General features: G+C 42.2%; 1 protein-coding gene across 5 annotated transcripts in view; it reads right to left on the bottom strand.

Moving 5' to 3' along the window:
* Positions 1–11,632, bottom strand: part of LOC108799051 (arf-GAP with SH3 domain, ANK repeat and PH domain-containing protein 1-like) — a 130,599-nt gene that overhangs the window by 33,826 nt on the left and 85,141 nt on the right. For all 5 annotated transcript variants that reach the window (XM_018570865.1, XM_018570868.1, XM_018570867.1 and 2 more), the window contains exons 5-9: positions 10,744–10,793; positions 9,355–9,484; positions 8,467–8,552; positions 5,950–6,025; positions 1,600–1,686 (exon numbers count right to left, since the gene is read on the bottom strand). In XM_018570865.1, coding sequence (XP_018426367.1) covers positions 1,600–1,686; positions 5,950–6,025; positions 8,467–8,552; positions 9,355–9,484; positions 10,744–10,793 — 429 coding nt within the window. The remainder of the gene's footprint in view (positions 1–1,599; positions 1,687–5,949; positions 6,026–8,466; positions 8,553–9,354; positions 9,485–10,743; positions 10,794–11,632) is intronic.

Below are 11,632 nucleotides of genomic sequence, written 5' to 3'. Positions count from 1 at the left end.
GTTGAATAAGAGAGGGGGGGGGGGACAGAATAAAGTGATGCGAATCCATTGTCTACAGAGTTCCCACACACAGCATCACTCTCCCGTGCTACTTGGTTGATAGAGCTGCAGTTTAGCTGCTTTGTCTACAATGGAGATAATACAGCTATATATAGTTAATAAATTGAATGCATGGCATCTGATATTCTAACATGTGTTTTGCTTGGAATTGCTGCAGGCTTGACTGAGAGCATATAGCAGTAGCATATTAAAGAGCAATGCCAGTGAAAGCAATCGGTGAGCTCCTGATGCTATCTAGTAAACACACAGCTGCACTAAAATGATAGTGTTCACTGGATTTACCATTGTATTGGTCCTGTATAACCTATTGTGACCATATTTTCAGACCATCTAACAGGGTCAGTAGGAGAGCAAACTCCTAAAGGAAATCAGTCAGCAGAGAATAATAAAGCTGCTACAGGTAAAATCTCCTTTTGAGAACCCTAGTTCCCTCTCTGATGCACTGGCTTCAATGCCGTCTGATTCACTGACCTGATATAGATATAAAAAAGTCTAACTCTTTCCTGACACTCATTTAAAGCTTGTTCCAGGTCTGTGGCCTAACGGTACTTAAAGTGTATATAAACCCATACAACTATAAACACGACTGCATTCATAATCATGACAGCACTGATACCAGCAGTCACCATCGGCACCATGCTGGCACACCAGATAGGTGTCCACAGACACAAATCAGTGCCATATTAACACCCTAGCGACATACAATCAGGACCGTACTGACACAAGCAGAAACCTGCACAGAGACACACAATCAGTACTGTACTTAGACAATCAAAAACAGGCTTCAGCAATGCAACAAAACTTTAGATGTCTCCTATATATTAACACATTTCAAAGGGACCACATCAGTGAGACCTCCATTATCTTTATTTAACACAGTCCCACACCAGGGCCATTTGCAGCTTTAAAGCCAGGGTGCCCACAGAATGCCAGCTTGCCTGCCTGGTTCAGTGACACATCGGTACACCTTGCAGTGGACGCTGTCATTGCACCCTGGGAACGGTAAGCTGTGTTCTGTGTTGGGCAGCAGCGGTAATTGCTGTTGTTTATTGGCCCCTGCATAAATGAGTAGTATCGGACGGCAGCACTTGCTACTAACTATTCATTCAGCAGCAGGTAGGATACCAGGCCATGGGTCATAATTTAGCCAACCTTGGCCTAAATAAAACAAATTCCAAAGGATATGCCATCTATATTTAAAACAATTCCTAGAGATGTCTGTAATGGTTTTCATTCATCCAGGTCATGGTATATCTGTAAAAAATAAATCAAGGCATCTGGAGGCCCCTTTATTTTACTTGAAGAAGTTTTCGCTGGTCATCCGACTAGCTTTCTCAATTCAAAATTGAGAAAGCATGTTGGATGACCAGCGAAACTTCTTAAAACGAAAATACAGCAAGTCCAGTTGACTTGATTTATTTTTTTACACATAATTCCCACAGATAGACAGTCTAAATAAAGGACAGCGTGAAAGGACAGAGATCTAAAAAGAGGGTTTTTGGTTAGAAGGAAGCATCACAAACATTGGGTGGTCTTTACCTCTTTGGGTTCAACCTGCAGAGTAGGCCTGAGCAGATCCCGCAGAGAGCACAGCTGCTTCTTCTCCTCCTCCTGACTGGTCTTGATCTGACATTCACACATAGTAGACAGTGTTAGAGGCAAACATGCTCAGTGTGGGAGGGGGTCATTATTGTTTTTTAATAATCTTGCATTGAAGCACTGCTCTCCCCTTCAAGCATGTCAGCTGCCCTAGAAACACCTGAGTCAGCAATACTTTTTCTTATGGAAACAGAAGCATCGCAGAGTTGTATTTTACTTATTATTTCATTTTGGGGGGAATAAATTCAGAACAAACAATCAACATACATAACTAATATAATCCATTAAAAAGATTTTTCTTTAACTGCCCTGGTCTGTCTGCAAAGCTAACTATCAACTGGGATGTTGGCTTTTTTGTTTAACAATGTTTATGTCAACATTTTTTTCTTATTCACGGTCTGCAAATCACATGAATGCACTTCTCTGCCCTTCTTTCCCTTATCTAGTATAAAGCAAAATGTTTATCTGGAATAAATGTGTACGGTGCAGAACAGAAATGGACTCAGTAGGGAAGTGTTTAAATCTATATACAGTATCAGGATGGAGAATAAAAAGTGTTAACTTTAGAACTGATAGAAGATGCTTTATATGGATGCCACAAGACTTCAGCTTAGGAGGGAAATTCCAGCTTTTCAAAAATATTTTTTTTTTAAATGCACACTACATCATAAAAGTAAAAAAAAAACATTTTTTTTGCACTTTAGGGCCAACTCCAGGCTCTGGGTCCCCAGCTGTGGTAATATATGCTTTTTTTTTTTTAATACTGACCTTTTTTTTTTATGTTTCTGGCCAGTCATGTGACATGCTAAGTCATGTCAGTATTCCAGCCAGCAGTGCTGGGTGATGCAGTAACTGCAGGGCACTGTTCATAGAGGGTGGGTCATGACGCTGTACATTCACAGTATTTTATTAGTCATCTGGGTTTGACTGCTAAATTAAATTAATACATGAATATTTTAATCTTCTGCTGTTTATGCAGGAGCGAAGGAAGTGAAATATAGACCTCCTGCTCTCCAGCTCTGGTCAACTCCTTGCATACAGGATTTTTCCAGCGTGTCTCCCATCCTCTGGAGCTCCCTACACCAATGTGTCTGCCTATCTCTTACTCTGTCCATCTTTAAGCGATCCTGGACAACTCATCTCTTCAGGGAGGCCTATTCCATCTTAATATAACAGTACTTTCAGATCTTCAACTCTCAAGAGCAGGGCCCTCCTACCTCCTGTACTAAAATTGTATTGGTAACTGTACTGTCTCCTTCAGTTTTGTAAAGTGCAACACAAATTGTTGGCGCTATATTGATCCTGTATAATAATAAATGTGACTCTCTTTTCTCCCACAATGCAGTGCTGGGTAACTACAATGCTAGTTTCCTGATGAGTGCTGCCATGTAGACTCATTTAATGTAGTATCATGTTTTACCCTGGGGGAAAGGGGTTCAATTAACCAAATAAGTTGCTATATCATATGAGTAAAGCACAATTTCAATTTAAAGCTGAAATCTAGGGAGGAGGGCCCGGATCACAGGACTTGTAAATACTGTAGTATATAAAACAGTCCATATATATGTCAACTGTACATTTAGCTGTTTGTCATTACTTAATTTAATTGTTGTTTTTTTTAATTCTAATTGTGCTTATGTCAACAGCTCCTAAAGAAGACCTGAAATGTGGAAGTTGTTCCCAACAAGAGCAGGCAGAGGGAAAAGGACTAGTCACTAATATTACAAGTGTTCCCGCTGCAGCTGATATCTTCCTCATTACTAACTTACCATGCTTTGTCCGGCAAGTTGTCCAAAGCTGGCCATTTTGGTAGATCTGCTCTCCCGATGGTTATCTGATGACTGGTGCAGCCATATCAAGAAGGATTGGTGGAAAATGCGCAGATCCTCAATGAATGAAGCAGAGAGATCCTTGCACGGCACATCCTCAGGTACAGCTTTCTCCCCAGCAAGGAGAACAGTGAGCAGCACAGTATTCTCTTTACCAAATCTCAAGGGAGGAATTTAAAACAAAAAAGACACAACTACAATTTCTAGATGTCCCCTTTAAGATAACCCATTGTTTGAGTTTAGGTCCACTTTAAGCAAGTAAGCTCATCACATTCCTTTTTAGATAAACGTTGCTATATTAATATCTGAACTCCGGAGTGAAAATACAGTATAATTTTCCATTACTGTGAAACTGAAGGGTTAACTACCCTGCCCATGTGTATAACAGGGTTTAAACCTTTTCACACATGTATTGCAATCAGACACCAGTGCAGATGGTGCAGGGTGTCTGACATTGAGGAAATATCTTGGCTGTAAAGTCACACACTAGCATGATCCATCACGCAGAGTCAGCCGGATGTTGCACAGACCTCTCATTCACCTGCGGCAGTCTGTCTCTGGACAGCCTCAGGGGAGCAGGGAGTGAAAGGAGTAAGCTAATTACTGGGCGTAAAGGATGGATGGTGTGGTTTCAAGATTCTGCTCTGTGTCTGAACACACCCCTGCATTCTGCTTCTTAGAATATGGTGTCTTAAGGTTTCATTATATGTACAGCATTACAACTTGGGTAAGGATCTCTCTCCAATAAGTGTCTGCCCATCAAACAACACAAAAAGCAGAAACTCCTGACATGGGCTTATGACATTTATGTCTAGTAATATATGACCCACTTAAAGTGTAAGTAACTCCAAACCCATAAAGAACTCTGGGCATAAAAATTCTTAACCCCTTCAATGGGGCTAGCCTCTCATGCTACTTTTTGTCTAGGGGTAAAAAAAAAAAGTTATAATCACCTGATCCTCGTAGCTGGCTGGCTCCTCGACCATTAAGAATCTGTATGCCTGGAGTATGCCTGGAGTTCTTCTTTTAACTATATATAGCTTTGCCTATGCCCATGTCATTAATAAAAGCACATTTTTTAATACACCTTTATTAAATGTCTAACAATTAAGGGATTTCAGTTTGTGTCCGTGGATTTCTTATTCTAGGTTGACAATGCTCACTCAGAGGCTTAAAAAGCAGCAGTCACATTGTTACCCTTCTGTGCACATTCCCATTGTAAGACTACAGACAGGTAAGGATGTACTGGCGATGTCGCTACCAATGACGCACCGCTACATCTTCCACAACTTCCACAGCCCTTGCCATGTTATGTACCCAAAAAGAGAAAAACGGTCACATAAAAATCAAAATGGGGGCAATGTAAGCTAGAATCCTATGCAAAGCTACACTGCTAGAGGGGTGCATGGTGCCCACTTGTTATTTTATGATGCCTTCATATCTCATTTAACCCAATAATTCTTCCCGAACTAACTAGACAGGTCCAAGTTTACCAACCCTTTCAGGTATCCTGGCTGCAATCCTCTCAAACCTAAAGCAGACCTGTGCTTTGAACCCTTCAGGAACTGGTATTTGTATGAATCTGACTCCCATCCATGTTATTACAAAACTTTCACATTACTGCTCAGGTATAGGTGTGTGTATTGTTATTGACTTGTAATCTGTCTCTGCCAGAAATGCCAGACTCGGAGGTGCAACTACAATTCATGGGGCATCAGAGCAAAATGTTGCGATCTCATAGTGAACATCTAGAAACGTTAATTGCGTCTAAGCAGTACCCTTAAAAATCTACCTTTTGACTTGAATTCCTTGGCAGTGCACTCCCTCTATCTAGGAACTCCTGTTCTGCAGTCTCATAGATGTATATGTATAAAAAGGCATTGATACCCCACATTACTAGTCTCACTAGATATGGAGTGACTGTTGGTAAGGTCACTTGTGTGCTTTTCTCACTGTTCTTCTGAGGGCTTGCTGGAGAGGAAGCTGCACCTGAACACCTGCAGTACAAGGATCTCCCTGCTTCTGCTTCATTTGTTCTGTAGATATGTGCTCTCCTGCCGCTTCTTAAATATTCCCCCACCAGTTATGAGATCACCAGCCATTGGGCTGGGGGGCAGCTCTGGCACACAGAGCTTCCCTTCTACAAAGATGGTCACCTCCATGCAGAGTCACGGTGTAGACCAAGGCATGGTAAAGTCAGTAACGGGGAGCAAACAGGCAATATTGGTAACTAGTGCTTTGCCTTCCGCTTGCCTTTTGTGGGCACAGCTTCCAGAGTTCAGGCCTTCTGGGGGCTGATAGGATCCTGTCCACTCACTCCGAGTCACTATGAAAAACAGCTTTACAAATGTAACAATAAGCAGAGTTTAAATAAAGTATCTTGATATGTCTGGACTCTGCAAATAGCACCATCCACAGAACCTGAGCACAGTGTGTAAACAGCTTTGGAACAGGTACTCACAATTTGCAGCTCTGTAGTCAGGCTTTCCATGTAGGATTTCAGCTTTTCAGTGGCTTGTAAACATTCCTGCAGAAAGCTACAAATAAGTCATTATTCTGGCATCAAATCGCCACCTTGGGCATACACATGAGTGGAGCTGTTCGGCAGGCATGAAATTACCTTATAATACCCACTGCCGTTCACAAGGAGAGGTTGTGACGGGTCTTGTTGGTCAGAATGAGCAACCTATTAAGAAGTCTATGAAGGCTATTAAAGGGCCCGCAGGAAGACATTCGCACTGACCACAGCAACCGATTAGCTTTTCTTTTTTTTTTTTAAATATCCGATAGTGTGAAAAAAAACTGTTTGGTTGCTATGGGAGACAAAGATGATGCTTCTTTCAGGCTCTTTTATACCTGAGGGTCTTTATTTGTAAAGCTGAATTGCAGGCAGATATAACATACACAAAGTAATGCAGCTGTGCAGCCGTTAAATTATCATTTGAATGCAAGCAGTGTAAGTGCCTCAATTTGACCTGTGTCAGCCTCTTGCAGTCCCTGTACAGCAGAGCCCAGACTGGAAGAGGAAGCTAGGTAGGTGTACTGCACTATTCATGTGCTAACAAGTGATCTGCTGATAGGAGAAGAGAGCAAAGAGAAGAGCTCATCAGTCTACCGCTTTTTCTTTCACTCTCCAGAAACGGATGGACAGAAATACAAATCCTTTGGCAGATATAACAGCTCCCTTATATGTATTGCATCTGTGAGTTTTATGGTATACCTGGAGTTTAACATAAACTGTCCTTGGCTGGAGGCCTGTCCTACACCAAAAGAAAATCATCTTCAGTTCAGCATGCACAGGACTTCTGCACAGTTGCTTACAGTACATTCCTAGAATAACGGGACACCCCCTTCTGCAACATGTGTACAAGGACTTAAAACTCTTCATCAACATGCTATCATCTAAGGAAACTTAATTATATCATAGAGAGCTGTTACATACCCAATCACAGTGCCTGCCCTCAAGGAAACATGTTATAAGAGAAATATATGTAGGCTGCCATTGCTGACCTCTTCAGTTTGAAATGATAACTTCCTGGCTATTATGCGGATACAATGACTTTCAATGGCAATGAGTCGCTAACTAGGAACTACTATAAACATAAGGAATAACGGCTTTTCTTTTGCTGTGTGCCTGTTCCTGGTCTATCGATATAAAGGATGTCACCAGCACACCAAGCTGTTTGTGTTCAGCAAATGTCCATTTTATTGACAAACGTTGTCATTCAATTGCAAGTACTTTCGGAGCCTGATGAAGGTGACCCTGCGAGGCCCTGAAAGTACTTGCAATTGAATGACAACGTTTGTCAATAATATTGGACATTTGCTGAAAACAAACAGCTTGGTGTGCTGGTGACATCCTTTAGATCAGGGGCACCCACAAATTTGTGTGTTAAGATCTACTTTTCAAATGACGAGCTACATGAGATCTACCAACGGAAACAAAACATCCCTTGCTCTCTCTCTCCTGGCTGTCTCTCCTTGCTCTCCTGGCTGTCTCTCCTTGCTCGCTCTACTGCCCGTCTCTCCTTGCTCGCTCTCCTGGCTGTCTCTCCTCGCTCGCTCTGCTGGCTGTCTCTCCTTGCTCGCTCTGCTGGCTGTCTCTCCTTGGTCGCTCTGCTGGCTGTCTCTCCTTGCTCGCTCTGCTGGCTGTCTCCCCTTGTCCAAAATGGAATAAAAGGGCCGCCATTCACACCCTTCGTGATCTACCAGCATCAGCTTTGAGAGCTACTGATAGATCATGATCTACCTAATGGGCACCCCTGCTTTAGATCTACATACTATTTCACAGGGCCAACCGTGGTCACTCCAAGCACCCACCTGTATTTATTACAGAAATCCGGTAAGGAGTGCAGCAAGATACATATACTTTTTTCCTGTTCCTGGTCTGTTTCTTTTGCTAGTTATAAACTGATCTGAGCAGCTGCCATTCTGGCTGTGATGCATTTGGTGCAGACACACTGGAGGTGTTCGGCTACCATTGAGATAGTCTGGGCTTCTAGTGTGTTGCTGTACCCTAGAGAGAAAGGGGACACCTCCAAGGTATACCTGCCCTCAATGTATTCATTGCCCTGTATGTCCCAAGATGGGAGCGCAGATAGTGTTGTCCGTTATTCTAAACTATCAAAGGTGCATTGAAGCAGCATTGTGGCATCACATATTTGCAAAAGCAAAATTGCAACAAAACCCCTCTGTTTTTAGTACTGACTAGCTGGAGAGTGTGCTGGGAAATGTTTGTGTTGCTGTGGATGTCCATGGGCACCTTTCCGTGAGCTAGTTATAATCCTAAGTAGCTCACATTATTGCTTTGTTTTTGGGGTGAGATTCAAAAGTATTACAGCCAGGTAACCAGCATTGTCAGCAATAGCAGCTTACATGTTTTACTTGGAACGTTACCTGTATAGATACCAACAATATTCTACTGGCGTATATTCAGGAAACATTGCTAGTCTATAATGTAAGTATACTGGACTCTTACTTGCACTGGGAGGTGTAATGCTTGATGAGATTCTGCAAAAGGTCGGCTCCTTTCTTGCTTTTTATTTCATTGACTTTGATCAAATACTGCAATAACAAATAATAATATATCAATACGCAGAATCGTGTTTTATTTCTACACAATTACTGTACATAGACACATTCAGTAGCAAGTTAAAAAACACAATAACTAGTCATTTTACTAAGACTGTTGATGGATGGATGCTGGTTTGTTAACTCACACATTGGCTATCTGTTGGGGTCCCCACAAGAGGATCCCTAGTAGCCAGGAGTACTTGGCTTCAGCCCCTCCAACTACTTTGCTGCAGGAGGTTATGAAAACCCCCTTGTAATGGCTGAGGCAGCCGGTTAAACCTAAGAGGTCAAGCATGGAGATCATAAAACCTCAGCCCTCAGTTTATGAAGACAATGAGTGATTTATCCTGCTACATATATAGACTGCAACGGTCTTCATAGTTATGTATGTGTAGTCTGTGCTAAGATGGGAAACACTGGCCATACAAGTTAAACCTATCTTAGATGTTAGCTAATGAGCAGAGTTCCATCCGTTCTCTCTTTCATCAGATATTACCATACATGAACATTCTCATATCCTGGTAATGTGTATGTTAGTTCAGCAGCACCCCTGGTTGTCTTTCACTCAAAATGCTGATCTGGCCAAAAAAATGCTGAGTTGCCCAAAAGAAAAATGCTGAACTGGCCCAAAAATCCATCATAGACAATTCAGTTGTGTTCAGATCAATCCAGCAAGGTCACTTTAATGAACTCATAGACAATAGGGGGTGGTAAGCCATGCAGGGAAATGGCGTTCTATACAGTATGATAATCTTGGCATATGGAGTAGACACAAAAGGAATATATTTCTTACTTCACACATCTGCAACTGAAACATCCTTCGTTCTTTCTCCAGCTCCTCAGCAATTTCTCCTCCAGCCACCTCATTCCGCACCATTCCGTACTGCTTGGCTAGCTCCCTCTTCTCCTTCTCAATTTTAGTGCTGTTGAAACACAAACACCATCCTGACAGTAAGCACCATAAATCCACTTACTAGACAACTCTGCAGAAGGAAAGCCACAATTTCCAAACATCTTTCAGAAACTTGGATGCTCTCTAAAACAAAGGAATTTATTATTGACTTCTAGGGCAACTATACAACTTTTTTAGTTTTGGATATAGAGAGCGTTAGAACCTCTAAAAGGTTTTAAATGCTATCCATGTCCCATCTAGGAGATTTCTCTTTCAGGTTATAAAATACTGTGTGTCCTTATTGAAAAGATTTTCTCTGATAACGGTCACCTGGAAATAAATTGAGGTGACATACACCAGATGAGAACACACTTGGCAATAAAAACTGGTATGATTTTATTGCTGTCTGTGTTCTTGTTGAGAAGATCTGCCATCACGTCCTGTTCTATCTGCCACCTATTAAAGAGACAGGAAGTGGGAATACAAACTGCAATTAAAAGAAGACAGGTTGGAATCTTCACTGTATCCAAAATTACAAAAAAAAACAAAACCTTTGGACTGGGACTGGGCAATAAATGGAGCAGGAAAGTAGGGGCTCATTCTCATCAGCAGGCATGAGTTATGGTGTCCATAATGCGTGAGCTGGTGTGCATTGTGCATGCACACTGCAATGCTGTTGTGCAAAACAGCAGAGATACAGAAAGATGAACTCGTCAATCTTCTGCTTCTCCTTCACTCAATCTGTCTGGGGGTAGAAAGAAGACCAAGTTCTATTACTTGACTGCAGTAGAGAAAAGTTGGGTCTCCAAGCTAATCGCGCTGTGGGACAAAGCTATAAAAATATGAGGAATACAAATCGCAATACAAACAGCTTTCATATGTGTATACCATCTTTGTATTTAGAAGTTTGGCTGAAGTTCAGTTTTAAAGCTTTGTGAAGTTTTCTTTTGGGTTGAGAGTACCTATCTGGCAAGCCAAACTCCACCATGAATGATCACCCTTAGGCTTCAGATACATAGATAGATGCTTGTCCCTGGACGCAATTTGTCTGCATCCAGGGACAAGCATCCATTCCCATCCAAAAGTAATCACTTCATGTACGATTAAGGCAGACAGCCATGGACAGATGCGGCCAATGTGCACATTCAAGGTAAGGAAGCACCTGGGATTCCTGCCACAAAAATCTGCAGGTTCCTGGTGCAGGAGTCCCTAGATGCATATAAGAGCCCTGTGTGAATGTAGCCTTCTACTGCACAACAACACCACATACAGATATATTTTCCAACTTACAACTTGTTTTCATAATCCTTCCAAGCTTTTTCAAAAGGCTTTCTTAAATCCTATAAGAAAGAACAAAAACAAAGTCAACACAGAAATACATTTACCAGCCTAGTACAATTCTTCTACTGAGTTGGATCAAAATCGCCTCAATCACAAAGCTAACATACCAGGTTAAGAATACCCATTTTCAAACAGTGGCATTATTTTGTAGCTTAGTTTACCGAGGTTTACAAACTACAATCGCATGGCTGAAAATAAAGATTTTAATCCTTGTGTAAAGCTTTGTACATTCAGCCATCTTGGTTTTCTATTTTGAGTGGATAAAGGTGGCCATACACTTTACAACCATCGCAAGACCTTAGTCTTGCGATGGTTGTAAAGTAATTTTAAAAAAAACGTACGATCTGCCCATCTTGGACAGGCAGATCGTACTCTCGATCATCGCAAGCCCGCCCCCCTGAGGGGCGGGCTTCCGATGACTGCAATGCTGAACGGGCAGTGTGCACGTGCGCACACCGGCCTGTTCGGCATTTGTCTCCCGCGCACCGTTCAAACCAGCCGAATATCGTACGATTTTCGGCTGGTTTTCTAGTGTGCGCCTTAGACAAAAGACGTGCGACCGTACCGTAGAAACAGTCGCACGTCTTCGTTCACACTGCTCGATTCTCGTACGATCGCGGGATTTCCCGCAATTCTTGTACGAGAATCGAGCAGTGTATGGGCACCTTAAGAGAGAGTTGGGAGAGACCTCGAGCAGATTCATCATTTTCAGCTGTTGGCGATTCAGTGGAGAGGGAGGCATCGGACACCAGGGAATTTTGCAGAGCGTTTTGAAGACCACTGGGTGGTCAGAATTATCTGGTGAGTGTGCTAGTGTTTGTGCACCTGCAGGTGGATC

The sequence above is a fragment of the Nanorana parkeri genome, unplaced genomic scaffold (assembly GCF_000935625.1).
Source record: "Nanorana parkeri isolate BGI_ZX_2015 unplaced genomic scaffold, ASM93562v1 scaffold1617, whole genome shotgun sequence".
NCBI classification, from domain to species: Eukaryota; Metazoa; Chordata; class Amphibia; order Anura; family Dicroglossidae; genus Nanorana; species Nanorana parkeri.
Note: the sequence above shows the minus strand (reverse complement) of the source record. Positions and strands in the feature narration are given on the sequence as shown.